Source organism: Nerophis lumbriciformis, linkage group LG08 (assembly GCF_033978685.3).
Source record: "Nerophis lumbriciformis linkage group LG08, RoL_Nlum_v2.1, whole genome shotgun sequence".
Classification (NCBI taxonomy): domain Eukaryota; kingdom Metazoa; phylum Chordata; class Actinopteri; order Syngnathiformes; family Syngnathidae; genus Nerophis; species Nerophis lumbriciformis.
This window is the reverse complement of record NC_084555.2, coordinates 3,818,611-3,838,411: the sequence shown is the minus strand read 5'-3', so window position 1 is coordinate 3,838,411 and position 19,801 is coordinate 3,818,611. Positions and strand designations below refer to the sequence as shown.

The 19,801-nt window shown below is 41.5% G+C and overlaps 1 protein-coding gene across 3 annotated transcripts in view; it reads left to right on the top strand.

Annotated features, from left to right (window-relative positions):
* Nucleotides 1–15,754, top strand: part of lclat1 (lysocardiolipin acyltransferase 1) — a 51,455-nt gene extending 35,701 nt beyond the window's left edge. For 2 of the 3 annotated variants that reach the window (XM_072913628.1, XM_061968156.2), the window contains exons 2-6: nucleotides 494–661; nucleotides 936–1,134; nucleotides 2,162–2,308; nucleotides 8,077–8,193; nucleotides 14,999–15,754. In XM_072913628.1, the coding sequence (XP_072769729.1) occupies nucleotides 494–661; nucleotides 936–1,134; nucleotides 2,162–2,308; nucleotides 8,077–8,193; nucleotides 14,999–15,507 (1,140 nt within the window). In that variant the 3' untranslated portion in view covers nucleotides 15,508–15,754. Of the gene's footprint in view, nucleotides 1–493; nucleotides 662–935; nucleotides 1,135–2,161; nucleotides 2,309–8,076; nucleotides 8,194–14,998 lie in introns of those variants that run through there. The other variant, XM_061968158.2, reaches the window with a different exon arrangement.
* The last annotated feature ends 4,047 nt before the right edge of the window (nucleotides 15,755–19,801 follow it).

Below are 19,801 nucleotides of genomic sequence, written 5' to 3'. Positions count from 1 at the left end.
ACTGCAACAAGTCAAATTTTTTCTCGCAAAAAAATTAACCGAGAGACAGCTCGTATCCCAATAAAAGTAATCAACAATCAATTCCGCACGGTATTTCTTTACCACCGGCGAATCTCTCAATTTGCCGACCCATAATACCACCAACAGCACATCTTCTGACAGCATTCAGAGAAAAGCTGTCAAAAGTTCAACATGCTACAGTACATTTCAGGAATTTAAAGCCGCTCGAGTGACCATGTAGCCAAAATTACTTACCCACAGTCAGAAGGGTTCCTCTATTTACATTCCTCCCCAGGAATGTCTGCACTGGTTTTTCCACTGTTTGTGGGAAAATACAGTACATCGGAAGAACGGGCTTCAGCGTTGACGAGCGTCCGTAATCCTTCATGTGTTTGGTGAAGCATGAGAAAGAACTACTTCGTCTGTATTTAATTTTGTTTTGACTTTTCCCCTCTTGGTAATTTAATGCCATTGCTCTCTCTTGTCTTGACAGATGTCTGTGTCGGTGCGGGGCCTGTACTTTTTGCTGACCCTGTTTTTGGCCAGTTTCTTCGGGAGTGTTTTCATGCTGGGTCCGTTCTTGCCCCTCATGCTGCTGTCCCCCGCTTGGTACCGCTGGATCACCGATCGCATCGTCGCTACCTGGCTCACCCTGCCTGTGGTAAATACACCTGATCGACTTATTTATGTGTGTCCTTGGTCTGGTCTCCTGCATTTTTTTTCAAGTTTGACACTAACACTCATTGAACAGTGGGATGAGAAGATGAAGAATACGAGCATATCAATTAGCAATAATATCACTGCTTTGTCAGTTTGTAGCAAATAAACAAAAATAGGATTTTACATGTATTTGGCATATCTTAGCAAGTCTAACATTATGGCCCAACTCTTCATGCTATTGTACATCATCTCTCCTATCCTCCTCGCCTCTGCAGTCTTTGCTGGAGCTGGTGTTTGGGGTGAAGGTGGTGATCACGGGCGACGCGTTTGTCCCCGGGGAACGTAGCGTCATCATCATGAACCACCGCACCCGCCTGGACTGGATGTTCCTCTGGTGCTGTCTGCTGAGGTACAGCTACCTACGCCTGGAGAAGATCTGCCTCAAGGCTGCGCTCAAGGCTGTGCCTGGCTTTGGTAGGGGGATTTAAATTTTATCCAAAAGGGGAAGCCAGGGTTATACATTGTCTTCGATTTCAACATGCTTGCAAGTTACTCCGCCGGGAGGGTATGTATTTGTCAGTCAGTCAGTCAGTTAGTTACCAAGCAACATAACTCAAAAAGGTATGGGTAATATACGGGAAATGTCAGAAATGGTATAAAGTAGTGTTTCGTACCATCAATCAATCAAAGTGTACTTATATAGGCCTTAATCACAAATGTCTCAAAGGGCTGCACAAGCCACAATGACATCCTCGGCTCAAAAAACTCAACCCAACAGGAACAACGTGAAAGTGAGAGTCCAGTCCATAATGGGGCCAGCAGGGGATCTTCTTGCATGTAGACAAGTCCGCAGATGCACAGAGGAGTGGACCACCCCTGGCTAGCTCCTTCTCTGTGGAGGCTGATCCGTGGTCACCTGAGGAGAGGGGGAGCAGAGCAGAAATGAGAGACAGCAGATCAACTAGTCTAAAAAGTGGTCTATTTAAAGGCGAGAGTTTACAAATGAGTTTTAAGATGGGACTTAAATGCTGAGGTAGCATGTCTAACTGTTACTGGTAGGGCATTCCAGAGTACCGGAGCCCGAAACGAAAACGCTTTAAAGCTTGTATACTTTTTTTTGACTGACTCCACGTGACGCCCTGACAACAGCCTATTGCCCGGTGAGTCTCTTGAGTGCGTGTCTCACGTTGGGGTGTACATCTGACTACACGCCACTCAAAACGTTATCTTCTCCAAGTCACAACACTGACATTGTCTTTGTGACGGCGCGCTTGCTGCTCCCGCTGTCACTGTGCAGGCACGTCCTCGCTCTCCTGGCCAGAGAGAGAGAGGGACCTGCCGGTCCTCAAGTGACGGTGATCCTCATCAATTTGAGGACTGTTAATCATCTGAAAACCCACCATAAAAAAAGCGAAAGGGTTTGGAGACGAAACTTTGCACACAAGTCAATGTATGCATTTGTACAATGAGTTCTCGTAAAACTGAATCCTTCATGTTCCAGGCTGGGCCATGCAGGTGGCTTGCTTTGTATTCATCCATCGGCGCTGGGAGAAGGACAAGGAGCACATGGAGAACATGCTCGACTACTTCTGCGACATCAGAGAGCCCCTGCAGCTGCTTCTCTTTCCCGAGGGCACCGACCTCACCGGTAAGAGGCAGAGAACACGCCCGCATTTCACATTGTCACTCTCGCCCGGCGCTGGCCTTTCACCTGCCCGAGCCCTTTTGCCCTGACATCGCTATGGAAACACAATTTGTAAGCGATAATGCATAACCAAATGCTTGGACTCCACTCTGTCATCTCACCGAGAAGACTCTTGATGTGACAAGTGACACCAGCGCATAAATGTCCTCCTTCCTTAAGCCGAGCAAAGTCCCATGGTGCTTCATAAGAGGTGAAGGTGACTGTCTATGTGCATATCATGTGGTCATTAAGGGTCTGGTGAAGTTACATCATAATTCAGCAGTAGCTTTAGGGTCTTTTCATGTTCAATGACATGTATGTGCACATACAGCATGTAAGCCTCTTAAATCTCCAGGCTTATTTGGTAGCAAGACAAGGGGGATTGTGGAGGTTGGGGTGGTGGTACTTGCCCAACATTATGTACACTTAATGCAATTTCTTCCAAGAACTTTGTCATTGAAGCTCAGTTTTGATTATTTATTGACAATATATTAGTGTTTCTTCAAATACTGGCTGTTTATGTACTAAACTGCAGAGAGTACCAGGTGTTTTCGGGAGTCCTTTAGTTACTAGTGTTCTCAAAAGTACTTTCAAAAACTAATTAATTATAGTTACTTTACCAAAAAAGTAATTAAATGACTAACGCAAAAGCTCTATAAAATGTTTTATTAATTACTAGTAGAAGTAATTAATACCTTACTTAAAAAAAAAAACTTCAAGTATCTGGCATATGCAGTTGAGACGTTTCATATGAGGGCTAGGGCTGGGCAATATGGCCTTTTTTTTAATATCGCGATATTTTAAGGCCATATCGCGATACACGATATATATCTCGATATTTTGCTTTAGCCTTGAATGAACACTTGATGCATATAATCACAGCAGTATAATGATTTTATGTGTCTACATTAAAACATTCTTCTTCATACTGCATTAATATATGCTCTTTTTAAACTTTCATGCAGAGAAGGAAATCACAACTAAAAAAATCCCAATTTTTTTCATACGGTGTTGATCTGGAAATGTTTGCCTCGGCATTTTGATGGTGTGGGCGTGTGGCACCGAACGGAGATGTTGACGTGCGGAGTACGTAAATATTGTTTTTAATATTGTTGTGCAGCACTTTGGAAACATTTTTGTTGTTTAAATGTGCTATATAAATAAAGTGGATTGGATTGGAGTGAGCACTCTTCATTCACTAGCAGGTGACTTTTGAAATGATGCTACATATTAGCTGTAGGCAGTGTTGGGACTAACGCGTTACTTTGTAACGCGTTACTGTAACGCCGTTAGTTTCGGCGGTAACTAGTAATCTAACGCGTTATTTTTTTTTATTTAGTAATTTAGTTACCGTTACTACATGATGCGTTATTGCGTTATTTTACGTTACTTTTGATGTAGTATCGGCTAGAAACAGAAGCGCTGCGGTGTCGTTCTTCTGAATCTTTCTCTGTCACAAGCCGGAGAGAAGAAAAGAGGCGCGGTCTATGTGTGTGTGTGTGTGTGTGTGTGTGGGGAGGCACACAAGTGGAAAAAAAAAAAGTTGTTGGCACGTTCAGTCCACACACAGCGTGGTCATGGCGAGCGGAGTAACGGAGGAGCTTGAACGCCCCCGCCATTGAATCGGTGTGTTTATAAGTGCAGACTCGGTTGTGCAAAACGAGGGTTTTAAACACATGCTGAACGTGCTTGAACCACGTTACGACATCCCGTCGCGCACCCACTTCAGCAATAAGATTGTGCCAGATCTTTATGAGCAGGAGAAGAAAAAAGTTGTGGATGAACTATCCTGAGCATCATCTGTTGCGCTCATGACAGACGGGTGGACGTTTATGGGGAACTATAAGCGCTCACTTCATCACAGCAGACTGGGAGATGAGAAGACACGCCCCCTCTACGAGAGTCACCTTGCGCAGGTACTGACACAAGCAGTGGAAGATAAAGATATCCCAGTCACACGTGATAATGCCAAAAATCAAATAATTACAGAGAATGAGGCAGGACTGGGACCACAGATAGGTGCTTTGCACATGTAGTGAATTTGGCATCACAGAAGGGAATCTCAGTCAATAGGATGGAGCGCCTCTTTGGGAGGATCAGGAAGGTTTCTTACTTCCACCCAAGCACAACAGCTGCTCATGTGCTTAAGACAAAGCAAGAAATGCTAAAGCTGCCTGCTCATACATGATGTCCCAACAAGGTGGAACTCCATTTATGATATGTTGGAGCAGCAGGCAGCTATATACTCTGCATTGACCCACAACACCCTGAAGACAAATGTCACCCTGTCTGATGATGATGTGAGAGTGGCAGATGAGGTCCTCTAGGTGCTTAAACCCCTGAAAAGTGTTCCATCTCTACTGAGCACTGAAACTTCACCATCTGTGTCAATGATCCTGCCACTGAAAACAAGGATTCTACAATCCATGGCTCCAAGTGTGGAAGACAGCAGCATCACTCCAGATGTCAGGCTTTATTTCACTACCTATGTTTCAAGGAAGATGATGTTTCTTCTTATGTTGCACTTAAACTTGTTTTTTATTAATGGTCATTGGTCCAAGTTTAAAGAAAGGAGGAATGCCTTTTTATGTTGCACTGTTTTTCATTCATTATGTTAAAAGGAAAATAAAAATGCATGTCAAGTTGATCAACAGATTGTATTATTCTCCAGTGCAATAACAGTACTGAAATGAAGGCAAAAAGGGCATTAATGGGAGCTTTAAAAAAAAAAAGAGAAAAAAAAGAAGTAACTAAATAGTTACTTTTCACAGTAACGCATTACTTTTTGGTGTAAGTAACTGAGTTACTTTTGAAATAAAGTAACTAGTAACTGTAACTAGTTACTGGTTTTCAGTAACCAACCCAACACTGGCTGTAGGCTACTGCTACTTTTTATAGCAACGCTTTTGCCCCACACTTGACAAATGACGGTTGTCTGTTCGACATATTTCTACTTGAAGCCAAACCACCGCCAGACGATGGACCCCCTGTTGTTTTTTGGAGGAATTCATTCTTCCTTCATTTGTTACCAGATTTGTACCTTCTTTCACTCGTATTATCGCTAGCATCACAGCTAACGTTACCCATGCTGCTACCTCTCTGCTGCGCGAGGGCGTATACGTATGTGACGTATGACGTGACAGTATGTGACGTATGTAGAAGCTGCTTGCTTGCTGTCTGTGAGAAGGAGACACAGGAAAGAGCGAGTAGAGCCTGTAGTTTAATGCCCGCAGCTAAAAGCAACTGCGTGAGAACGCATACTCGAATATCACGATATAGTCATTTTCTATATCGCACAGAGACAAACCAGCGATATATCGCGCATATCGATATATCGCCCAGCCCTAATGAGGGCACAGTCACTTTTGTTCTCAGAATTTTACACACATTACCCTATAATGCCAACGTGACAATGTATTTTAGAGCTTTTTGCAAATGTATTAAAAATATAAAACTAAGTAATCACATGTACATAGGTATTCACAGTCTGTGCTCAATACTTGGTTGATGCAGCTTTGGCAGCAATTACAGCCTCAAGTCTTTTTGAATACGATGCCACAAGCTTGGCACACCTATCTTTGGGCAGTTTTGCCCATTCCTCTTTGCAGAAACTCTCAAGCTCCATCAGGTTGGATGGTAAGCGTCGCTGCACAGCCACTCAAGGACCTTTACAGAGCTTTATTTGAAGCCATTCCTTTGATATCCTGGCTGTGTGCTTAGGGTTGTTGTCCTGCTAAAGGATGAATTGTCGCCCCAGTCTGAATTCAAGAGCGCTCTGGGGAAGGTTTCATCCAGGATGTCTCTGTACATTAATGCATTCATCTTTCCCTCTATCCTGACTAGTCTCCCAGTTCCCGCCTCTGAAAAACATCCCCACAGCATGATGCTGCCACCACCATTCTTCACTGTAGGGATGGTATTGGTCTGGTGATGAGCGGTGCCTGGTTTCCTCCAACTAACGCTAGAGAGTTCAATCTTTGTCTCTTCAAACCAGAGAATTTGGTTTGTCATGGTCTGGGAGTCTTTCAGGTGCATTTTGACAAACTTTTTTTTTTTTTCACTAAGAATTTGCTTTCGTTTGGCCGCTTTACCATACTGACCGGATTGGTGGATTGCTGCAAAGATGGTTGTCGTTCTTGAAGGTTCTCCTCTCTCCACAGAGGAATGCTGTAGTTCCGACAGAGTGACCATGGGGTTCTTAGTCACCTCCCTGACTAGACTAAGATGAATGCAGCAATGTACAGAGACATCCTGGTTGAAAACTAACGCTTCCCATCCAACCTGATGGAGCTTGAGAGGTGCTGCGATGAGGAATGAGCTAAACTGCCCAAAGACAGGTGTGCCAAGCCTGTGGCATTGCATTAAAAAAGACTTGAGGCTGTAGTTGCTGCCAAAGGTGCATCTACAAACTATTGAGCAAAAGGCTTTGAATAATTTTGTACATGTGATTTTTGCTGAATTGTTCTTTAAAAAACAAAAAAACGTTATCACATTGTCATTATGGTGTATTGTCTGTAGAATTTTAGGACTAACATAACAAAATATGAATAAAGTGAAGCACTGTGAATACTTTCCAGATGCACTGTATGTCTGATATGTATTACATACCAGGCAATATTTGTCTTTTTTTCAGTTTTTATGTTATGGGGATGGATAAAGGCATTCTACAGGCGACACATCGGCGCTATCTTCACTGTGACAATCACATTTTTAATGCACTTCATCTTCGACTTTTGTCTCATCAATAACACCTCTCCTCATTGGGGAATCTTTGACACGAGCAATGTCAAAAGACAACAGCGGGACGCGAGGGAGGCTGCGATCAGCTAGTAAAAGCTGGCGGGGCCATGATAAGTGGAGATGAACACTGTAGATGCAAGATGAGCTTCATGTTGGACATTAATAACACAGCTCCACATGACAATGGTGAGCCTTTTGAGCAATGTGGAAAGACTCGCAATGTTAACACGAAATGCTAACACAGCGAACGATCATAGCTGCAATTGTCCAGTTGACCAAGTTTTTGCAGAACTTGCGCCTGTGATTTCAGCATTCTTCCACCTAGCGATTAGATAAAGAACTACCACTGTTAGAACAGAGTATTTAAGGAATTACCGAGCTATAACGGGGCTGTGTTCACTGGCTATGTTCATGCAGTTTTAATGGAGGTTGGATGGACAAACAAACACCCCTTATACATGCGGGAGGTGAAAGCGCACTTAAGCCGGACTTAAATCTTCTACAAATGACACATAAGCTTGTGTAAGAATCACAAGCTAAAGGGGGATACACATGAGGTCTGCATCCAGATTAACTGCCTCTCTGTAGTCCCTTTTGTCCTCCATGGCTGCCTGAAGGAGCTTCTTGCCTTACATAATATGACTAATGAGTCACCATATAGTTTACATGTTCCAGGGAAATGTTTGGTTAATAAACACTCATCTTTGCTATGTTTATATCCTTGTTTTGTTTTTTTAACAAATGTGTGTCTCTGGCCCTCTGCTAGAACATGGTCACTCTGCAACGAGCACTACTATCATTATTATTGTTACTACTGTTATGTTTAATTTAAACACAATAGTACTATACTATCACAGTCGTTGCCCTCTATTGTTTACAGTATATGAAGTGTTCCTTTATTGTCAGCCCTTTTGAAAATACTCTTGTGTGCTGCTCTGCCATGTGATTGCTGTGACTCCAGCTGTCCGCTTTATGCCCCCCGTCTCTTGCAGAAAACACGAGAGCGAGGAGCGATAAGTTCGCCTCCGAGAACAACCTCCCGAAATACGAACACGTGCTGCATCCGCGCACCACCGGGTTCACTTTCATTGTGGAGCGGCTACGAAAAGGTCAGAAGTTCAACTAACATACACAAGAGAAGTTCAGCCTTGTAATGTAAACTTAAAATGAGCTGGATCAGTAGTTCCTTATCCCATTTCAGACATTTCCTAAAAATGTCATCAAAATCTGCCTTTAACTTTTTGAGTTACGTTGCTAACTAACTAACGGTCAAGCAGACGCTGGCGAATACATAACTTCCTGGTGGAGGTAATTATTAAGGGTGTCCGAATCCGATATCGATATCAAATATCACTATGATATCAGCAAAAGAAAAAATATCGCATTATAACGGCCTGCATTTAGAGTCCTTACTTGTGAAAAACTGGACACTATTGTCTTCCAATAAGCACACAAGGTTGGTCTGTTCCTGAAGTTATTTACAAAAGGTAAACATGGTTGCTATGGGCTACTACTAGTGTGCAGCTAGACAACAGCTAAGCGTACAATAGCACACAAGCTAGACATGCGTAATAACTATCCTTCATTGAACAATTTTGTAGTCTAAAACAGCACATTTGTCAATATAAACAAGTCTCAAATAATTATAGTTTTGTTACTTACAGATACAAAGTCTCTAAGGCAGAAGTGCATTTGAAAGTATCTATTAACAAATGTGTCCGCATCATTTAACTTCCTGCGCCATGAGTTTAACTTTAAAAATGATTGTGACCAGATGTCTTCCAAAAACCATTACCACCTTACATTTACGATCCCTATGTCATTATTTCTTTTATGCATTCAAATTTGTCGTATTCAAGTATATATGGAGACTACCAACACATTAAGTTAGAACTATACGCTAAATGGCAACAGCAGAGGATGCATGGCCCTCAACAAGAAGATAGAGGAAAAGAAGTAACTTATTGACTATGGCGGACGCACGCAAATTTTCTGGACTTATGCTGATCCAAAATACACATCAGCAGGAACCGATAAGTAAGAAAAGTTGGTTTTGCATCATAAGGCCAAACAAAACGCCAGATGTCTCCTAACATGTACCATTTTAGGGTCCTTATACACACACTGTAACAGTACGTCTGACTAAGGTAGCCGTGATGCGCCGAAAAACCATCAATTGTTGCGGTTTCATAGCTTACAAATGTCGCACTAAAACATTTTGAACGCCGTGTGTAATGTTTTATATTCTCAATGAATCTTAGAAGTTTTGGTCTTGCTTGCTTATGGGTACTTTTTGAACAGGCGTCAACCTGCAGTCCAAACGTATCTTGTATGTGTGACTGCCATCTGCTGGTCACACTTATTTCACCATGTATTTTCATATTCATTTTTATTTCATTTATTTATTTATTTCAGCCAATGACATAAAAAAGTACAAAGCTGACAACACATAATGATATAAATTAATATACCATATTTTTCTGACTATAAGTCGCTCCGGAGTATAAGTCGCACCGGCCGAAAATGCATAAAAAAGAAGGAAAAAAACACATAAGTCGCACTGGAGTATAAGTCGCATTTTTGGGGGAAATTTATTTGATAAAACCCAACACCAAGAATAGACATTTGAAAGGCAATTTAAAATAAATAAAGAATAGTGAACAACAGGCTGAATAAGTGTACGTTATATGAGGCATAAATAACCAACTGAGAACGTGCCTGGTATGTTAACGTAAAATATTATGGTAAGAGTCATTCAAATAACTATAACATATAGAACATGCTATACGTTTACCAAACAATCTGTCACTCCTAATCGCTAAATCCCATGAAATCTTATACGTCTAGTCTCTTACGTGAATGAGCTAAATAATATTATTTGAGTGTTAATAATTTCACACATAAGTCGCTCCTGAGTATAAGTCGCACCACCGGCCAAACTATGAAAAAAAACTGCGACTTATAGTCCGAAAAATACGGTAGTGCAAAAGGTAATGTACAGTATGCAATGCATGATTGTCCAGTTTTAGCCTGAAAGGGAGTGGGAAGAAGATCACTTATTTAATCCCACCCCCAGTTCTCCATTCAGTGATTATTCCATTGAGTTTCACTGTTATTTTGTTTAAGGATTATAATACAAATGTTGTATCATAGTGGCATTACCACAGGTAACAATAATTATTACATTGTAACAATAATTTGTATCAACAATGTAGGAAGAATGAATATACCATAATGGTAAGGAAACATTTAGCACATGTTAACACTTTGAGACAGAGTACAACAGCAGGTCAAAATAAAGACCCTCATCTCTATATTTGAACCAGACCCCATGTTTCTATAATAGTTTAAATCGATTAATAGCTTGGCATTGCTTGTGTTGTAAGTCCAGTTTGTTCCATAGTTATGGAACGCATACAGACACACAAAAACGTTTACGAGTGGTTTGAGCTCTCAGTAATAAGAAATATCCAAAGCCTCTCAAGTTGTGAGCCTGCACTCGTTTTATAAAAAAAAACGTTGTAGATTAGGCGGCAATAATTTGTTAAATGCTTTGTATAAGATTATTAATGTATTATATTTAACAAGGTCATCACATTTGAGCAACTTTGATTGCATAAACAGATTATGAGTACACTGCAAAAACTGAAATCTAAGTAAGATCAAATAGCTCAAATAAGGTTGATATATGCTTTTTTTCTGTCTGATAAGATAATTCTTCTCACTGAACAGATTTTATGTTACAGTGTTTTACTTGTTTTAAGGGTTTCGGTCCTAAATTATCTCAGTAAGATATTACAGCTTGTTGCTGAGAATTTGTCACCTATATTGAGTAAAACCTGCTTGAAACTAGAATATCAACTGTTGCAAAGCTGTGTCATCAACACTCACAAGTATAAAACTACTTTTTTAAAGTATTCATTTCTTTCTTCAAGCATGAAAAAAAAAAAATCTTGATGCCGAGCGCATATCATTATGTCACGATAATGGCACTAGCATTTACTTATTTTAAGAATATTTTTCAACATATTGAATAAAAAGGTCTCTTTTTTTTTACCAAGAAAAGTGCACTTGTTATTAGTGAGAAAATACTTATTTTAAGGTATTTTTGGGTTCATTGAGGTTAGCTAATTTTACTTGTTTTGGAAAGTCTTGGCAAGCTGAATTTTCTTGTTCTATTGGCAGATAATTTTGCTTAGTTCAAATAAAATACCATATTTTTCGGAGTATAAGTCGCTCCGGAGTATAAGTCGCACCGGCCGAAAATGCATAATAAAGAAGGAAAAAAAAACAGTTTAAATCGCATTTTTGGGGGAAATTTATTTGATAAAACCCAACACCAAGAATAGACATTTGAAAGGCAATTTAAAATAAATAAAGAATAGTGAACAACAGGCTGAATAAGTGTACGTTATATGACGCATAAATAACCAACTGAGAACGTGCCTGGTATGTTAACGTAACATATTATGGTAAGAGTCATTCAAATAACTATAACATATAGAACATGCTATACGTTTACCAAACAATCTGTCACTCCTAATCGCTAAATCCCATGAAATCTTATACATCTAATCTCTTACGTGAATGAGCTAAATAATATTATTTGATATTTTACGGTAATGTGTTAATAATTTCACACATAAGTCGCTCCTGAGTATAAGTCGCACCCCCGGCCAAACTATGAGAAAAACTGGGACTTATAGTCCGAAAAATACAGTACCCCTATTTTTTTTTTTTTTTTCTTGTATTTGAACACTGACTTTTTGCAGTGTATGTTCTAAAAAAAAACAAGTTTGTGAATGATCAGCACCGAATGTACCGAATAAAATTGCTTCGAGGTGGGTAAGGTCAACCAGAATTAATCCGTTCATTAGGCCCAGATGTTTATAAAATGGCACACTATCGATTTTTGAGAAAATGAAAGGACAAATACGGTAAATGTTTTGCACGTGTCAATGACCGCTTATGCCGATGAGGACTGTTGACCTAAAAACCGGTTCCACTGCAATCTGATGATCTCAGTGCTGTTTGTCTACCTGCGCATTCTTCCATTACCCTGCTGCTTTTAATGTTTCCCTATGAGCGAATCATTCTGGCCGCCCTCCAGTGTTCTAAAATACTCCCTCTGACGCCTCCCATCCCCCAGCTGGACACGGACTGGCCAAGCAGGTGTCATGAAGTGTGATGTCAGCGCACTTGTCTAATTCCGTCCCCACTGCGTCGCTAACACTGACGGACGTTTGTGCCATGGTTCTTGACAGTCTGCCTGCCAGACAAAATCAGGGAGGTCCGATAATATCGGACTGCCGATATTATCGGCCGATAAATGCTTTAAAATGTAATATCGGAAATTATCTGTATCGGTTTCAAATTTTTCAGTATCGGTTTCAAAAAGTAAAATGTATGACTTTTTAAAACGCCACTGTGTACACGGACGTAAGGAGAAGTACAGAGCGCCAATAAACCTTAAAGGTACTGCTTTTGCGTGCCAGCCCAGTCACATGATATCTACGGCTTTTCACACACACATGTGAATGCCCTGCATACTTGGTCAACAGCCATACAGGTCATGCTGAGGGTGGCCGTATAAACAACTTTAACACTGTTACAAATATGCGCCACACTGTGAACCCACACCAAACAAGAATGACAAACACGTTTCGGGAGAACATCCGCACCGTAACACAACATAAACACAACAGAACAAATACTCAGAACCCCTTGCAGCACTAACTCTTCCGGGACGCTACAATATACACCCCCTGCTACCCCCAATCCCGCCCACCTCAACCTCCTCATGCTCTCCAGAGAGCATGTCCCAAATCCCAAGCTGCTGTTTTGAGGCATGTTTAAAAAAAAAATGCACTTTGTGACTTCAATAATAAATATGGCAGTGCCATGTTGGCATTTTTTTTTTCCATAACTTGAGTTGATTTATTTTTGTTACATTGTTTAATGCATCCAGCGGGGCATCACAACAAAATTAGGCATAATAATGTGTTTCCACGACTGTATATATCGCTATTGGTTGATATCGGAATCGGTAATTAAGAGTTGGACAATATCGGAATATCGCACTGCAAAAAGTCAGTGTTCAAAAACAAGAAAAAAAAAATACAAAAATGAGGGGTATTTTATTTGTACTGAGAAAAATTATCTGCCAATAGAACAAGAAAATTCGGCTTGTTAAGACTTTCCAAAACAAGTTAAATTAGCTAACCTCAATGAACCCAAAAATACCTTAAAATAAGTATATTCTCACTAATAACAAGTGCACTTTTCTTGGTACAAAAAAAAATGAGACCTTTTTGGTCAATATGTTGAAAAATATTCTTAAATTAAGTAAATGCTAGTGCCATTATCTTGACATTATGATATGCGCTCGGCATCGTGATTTTTTTTTCATGCTTGAAGAAATTATTACTTTTTTAAAGTAGTTTTATACTTGTGAGTGTTGATGACACAGCTTTGCATCAGTTGATATTCTAGTTTCAAGCATGTTTTACTCAATATAGGTCATCAAATCTCAGCAACAAGCTGTAATATCTTACTGAGATCATTTAGGACCAAAACCTATAAAACAGGGGTCTCAAACTCAATTTACCTGGATGCAGAAACTGGGTGAGGCTGGGCCGCAAGAAAATATTTCTTAAAAAAATCTAGCATGCACTTTTTATTGAATTCGCCTTCTTTGAATGGCTATCCCGCCCTAGCAATATACTTGCCAACCCTCCCGATTTTTCCGGGAGACTCCCGAATTTCAGTGCCCCTCCCGACAATCACCCGGAGCAACCTTTCTCCCGAATTTGTCCCGATTTTAACCCGGACAACAATATTACGGGCGTGCCGTGATGGCACTGCCTTTAGCGTCCTCTAAAACTTGTTGTCGCGACCGCTTTTTCACCATACACCAGTCACAAGTTGTATGAGGCTTCTGCAGACACACGTATGTGACTGCAAGACATACTTGGTCAACAGCCATACAGGTCACACTGAGGGTGGCCGTACAAACAACTTTATCACTGTTACAAAAATGCGCCACACTGTGAACCCACACCAAACACGAATGACAAACACATTTCGGGAGAACATCCGCACCGTAATACAACATAAACACAACAGAACAAATACCCAGAATCCCATGCAGCCCTAACTCTTCCGGGCTAGAATATCCACACCAGCTACCACCAAACACCCCCCCACCCCCAACCCCGCGTTGTTTGTTCTGTTGTATTTATGTTGTGTTACGGTGCGGATGTTCTCCCGAAATGTGTTTGTCATTCTTGTTTGGTGTGGGTTCACAGTGTGGCGCATATTTGTAACAGTGTTAAAGTTGTTTATACGGCCACTCTGTGTGACCTGTATGGCTATTGATCAAGTATGTTTTGCAGTCACTTACGTGTGTGTACAGAAACTAAATTCAACATGTGACTGGGCTGGCACGCTGTTTGTACAAGTTATAGAGGTCGCTATAGGCAGTGCCATAACGGCACGCCCTTAATATTTAATATTGTTGTTTGGGTGAAAATCGGCAGACATTCGAGGGAATGGTTGCCCTGAAATTCGGGAGTCTCCCGGAAAAATCAGGAGGGTTGGCAAGTATGGCGATGTCAAGCGCCATTCATATAAAACTCGCGGGCCGCACTAACATAACATTTTCATATTAAGGTGCGGGCCGCAAAATAACGTCTCGCGGGCTGCGTGTCTGAGACCCCTGCTTTAAAACAAGTAAAACACTCTAACATAAAATTTGCTTAGTGAGAAGAATTATCTTATCAGACAGAAAATAAGCAAATATCACCCTTATTTGAGATATTTAATCTTACTTAGATTTCAGTTTTTGCAGCGCGGATATCGGCAAAAAAGCCATTATCGGACATCTCTACTCAAAATGGCCCTTCTTGTTCCCAGGAGACAACCTCGACGCCGTCCACGACATCACGGTGGCGTACCCCAAGAACATCCCCCAGACCGAGCGCCACCTTATGCTGGGCCTCTTCCCCCGCGAGATCCACTTCCACGTGTGCCGCTATCCTGTGGCGGCGCTTCCCGCGTCCCCCGCACAGCTGGAGTCCTGGTGTCATGAGCGCTGGGCCGAGAAGGAGGTCCGCCTGCGGGACTTTTACTCGGGTCAACCGCGGGGCTTCGAGCGGGAGGGCGTCGCCCGCGTGCCGCCGTGCAAGTCGGAGCTGCGCGTGGCTCTGATCAAAGCGGCCTCCTTGCTGTACTGGAACGCTTTCATCGTGCTGTGTTTCGCCGGCCTGTGGCTCTGGGCCCCCATCAGGCTCTATTTGGTGGTCATGGTGGGGGTGTTTGTCGCCCAGCAGAAGCTGGCAGGCGGGCTGGAGCTGCTGGAGCTGGCGTGCCATCGCTACTGGACGTCCGTGGCTGCCAATGGCGAGAAGAAGAAGACCGAGTGAGGACCCTTTAGGGGTCAGCCATGCATTTCAAAAAGGGAATAAGACCACCTGACCTCAGTGAATACTGCTTACAAGGATGTGTTGACGCCATCCGCCACTTTGCGTATCCTTTTGTTTGCTCCCCCTAAACCGCAAGTTTATGTTTTGATGCTCGCGAACTGCAACCCGATGTCCACCTGGTCATGTTAGTGCAGATCTAAAGGAGTTTACTTGGAATGTTCCTCCGCTTGAGTCAGCCGTATGGCGTCACATTAGTGCCAAAAATCCGAGCACATAAAAACTGTTATCGCGCGCTGATTCTCCACTTTGTGCGCGCGCGACACCATTTTGCGCGCGCGCGGTGCCTTTCTGTGCGCGCACGGTGCCTTTTTGCGCGCGCGCGGTGCCTTTCTGCGCGCGCGCGTGACGCCTTTCTGCGCGCTCTGTGTACTCCTGGCATCTCTCCTCGCGCTGTCATGTTTCTTTTTGGCACTTTGGGGGCGGGTATGCTTAGACGGCCCCTCCTTTCTGATTGGCTGTGAGCATTTTTCATATGACCAATCATTCTCCATCTTACCTCGGACATCTAGCCTCAATCATTACATTGATGTCAATGGTACATGTACTAATTAAATTACCATAACTTGCTCGATTTTCGACCAATTTACAAACGGTTTGCCTTGTTACAAATCTTATTACATGTAGATATGACATAGGATGCTGTACCTGTTGAAATTACCTCTTTCGCTTTAAAAAAAAAATGACTTAATTGTGCAACATAGTTGTGTAGGGTCAGTGTTAGTCAGTTCTCTGATTATTTTAAACTGTTTCAGAATACATTATTAAAAGGCTATTTTTAACATTTTAAAAACAAAATTCAAAGATTATTTCATTAATTTTATGGCTGAATCAAAAGAAATTCCATAAATTAGAAAACAAATGTTCAAGAAGAAGTGAAAATATAAAATAATGTTATGGTTGGATGTTATTGCTGGTGGACCAGTTCTGGCTGAAAGATGTGATTATGGTGTTTGTTGTCTTATTATTTATTTGGGTCACATTTTGTATTACCCTGTATTGTGTTTTTGTGGTATGAAATAACCTTCATCAGCGCGCGACATTTTTTTATCCACTTCTTCCTCCGTAAATCTTGATACATATTGACGATGACCCGCCCTGCTATACTTCTGATTGGCTCTGAGCATTTTTCAGCATTTTTCGCCTGACCAATCAGAAAGAAGGGGCCGTCTAAGCATACCCGCCCCCAAAGTGCCAAAAAGAAACATGACAGCGCGAGGAGAGATGCCAGGAGTACACAGAGAGCGCGCAGAAAGTCACCACGCGCGCGCAAAAAGGCACCACGCGCGTGCAAAATGGTGTCGCGCGCGCGCACGAAGTGGAGAATCAGTGCGCGATAACAGTTTTTATGCGCTCGCATTTTTGGCACTAATGTGACGCCATACAGCCGCTCTATTACAGAAATAGTGGCCTACAGCAGGAAACTGCACAAGCACACCAGGACGAGAACAAGCCTCTCTTGGGTTTTCTTTTTGAGAAGATCAGGCAAAGTGTTGGCTACATCGACGGGGTACAATCACACTACAGTCGTCCCTCGTTTATCGTGACCGTGGTAAACGTATTTAATTAGTATTAAATCCAATATTTTTGTTTTGTTTTACGACCTTCTTTAAAAAAAATGTTTAACATTATTAGCGCTCTCTAAACATGACCTAGCACTGATGTAGTCACCTTTACACTGCTTTCACCCAGTAGCCTGGGGTGCATTCTACTGGAGATTACAGTACTCACCCACTACCGAGTAGGGTACATTTTCTGGCACCGACTGAGTCCTACCGGGCACCGATTCGCGTACAATCCAAAGGTGCCACGTTACGGTACCTTGGTTGTCACGACGTCAGCCGGCCTTCTGCACTTCGGCACTCGGGGAACACTCAATCAGCACTGAGAGCGAAACCAGCCAAACTACCTCTCGGTAATGTTGCAAGCTTCAATCCCAATAAGGAAATGCACTCAAAAAACGTTCTAATATATATATATATATATATATATATATATATATGTATGTGTGGGGAAAAAAATCACAAGACTATTTCATCTCTACAGGCCTGTTTCATGAGGGGGGTACCCTCAATCGTCAGGAGATTTTAATGGGAGCATTCGCATACCATGGTTTATATAGGGCACAGAGTGGGTGGGTACAGGCTGGCCTAGGGGCGTGGTGATTGGTTCATGTGTTACCTAGGAGGTGTTTCCGTCTATGGCGGCATGTTGTTACAATTTCGCTGCGCTTGTTGAGGGATGACAGGTCTGGACGGTAGATAATAAACAGTTTCTCTTTCAAGCATAGGTTGCATCTTTTATTACCACTATTGTAAGGTGTGCTGGATGCAAGAATTTGCCATGTTATTGAATATTCAACATTATTGTCTTTGAGGTCCCAAATGTGTTTGCTGAGTTCTGTGGTATTTCGCAGGTTTTTGTTCCTGAAAGAAGCCTTGTGGTTGTTCCATCTGGTTTTGAATTCATCCTCGGTTAATCCTACATATGTGTCGGATGTGTTAATGTCCTTGCGTATTACCTTAGATTGGTAGACAACTGATGTTTGTAAGCATCCCCCGTTGAGGGGGCAATCAGGTTTCTTTCGACAGTTACATGCTTTGTTGGTTTTGGAGTCGTTCTGACTGGGGGTCGACGGCTCATTTGCAATTGTTTTGTTGTGGTTTGAGATGATTTGTCGTATATTGTTCATGCAGCTGTAGCTCAATTTGATGTTGTTCTTGTTGAATACTTTTCTTAGGTTGTTGTCTTTGGGAAAGTGTTTGTCAATCAGGTTGAGGAATTTGTGTCCAATGTTCGTTGAGACGTTTTTGCTGTATGGGAGGTTGTACCAGATGATGCCGTTTCGTTTTCTGTTCTTTTTTGGCTGGTTTCCTGGCGTGGGTTCATAGGTGAGGGTGAAATTGTATCCGCTTTCATCAAGGGCTTTTTGGTACGGGGGGGTTGCTTGGTCAAATTCAGCTTTGCTAGATGACAGCATCGATAGCCTTTTATTGATTCCGGTAGGTATTCTTTTCGTGGTGGTGGGTGGATGGTTGCTGTCATGGTGCACGTATTGGAGTGTTGTGTTGGGTTTCGTGAATGGTTGGTAGCTGTTATTTCTCAGGTTGAAAGTGAAAGTGATTTATATATATATATATATACATATATATATATATATATATATATATATATATATATATATATATATATGTATATGTGTTAGATCCACTATGGACTGGACTCTCACAATATTATGCTAGACCCACTCGACGTCCATTGCACCGGTCACCCGGGGGGGTCCCCACATCTGCGGTCTCCTCCAAGGTCTTTCATTGTATCCCATTGGGTTGAGTTTTTTCTTGCCCTGATGTGGGATCTGAGCCGAGGATGTCGTCGTGGCTTGTGCAGCCCTTTGAGACACTCGTGATTTAGGGCTATATAAGTAAACGTTGATTGATTGATACAGTACAGGCCAACAGTTTGGACACATCTTCATTCAATGTGTTTTCTTTATTTTCAAGACTATTTAGAATAGAATAGAGTTTTATTGTCATTATTACAGTGAACAGGTTCAAAGAACAACGAAATTGGAGCAGATCCCCTAAGGTGCATACACAATAATTGAGTAATATAAATAGTAAAAAAAGATAAAAAAGAAGATATGGATCTATATATCCACACGCATGCACATATCCATACATAGGCATATATATATACATATACACATACAACATTATTTATTATTTACATTGTAGATTGTCACTGAAGGCATCACAACTATGAATGAAAACATGTGGAGTTATGTACTTAACAAAAAAACGGTGAAGTAACTGAAAATATGTTTTATATTCTATAGTTTCTTCAAAACAAACACCCTTTGCTCTGATTACTTTCTCGCACACTCTTGGCATTCTCTCCATGAGCTTCAAGAGGTAGTCACCTGAAATTATTTTTACTTCACAGGTGTGCTTTTTAAAGCTCATGAAGAGAATGCCAAGAGTGTGCAAAGCAGTAATCAGAGCAAAGGGTGGCTATTTTGAAGAAACTAGAATATAAAAACATGTTTTCAGTTATTTCACTTTTTTTTTTTTGTTACGTACAGTTGTGATGCCTTCAGTGACAATCTACAATGTAAATAGTCATGAAAATAGAGAAAATGCAGTGAATGAGAAGGTGTCCTGTACTGTACATAAAGTAAGGCTTTACCGTATTTTTCGGAGTATAAGTCGCACCTGCCAAAAATGCATAATAAAGA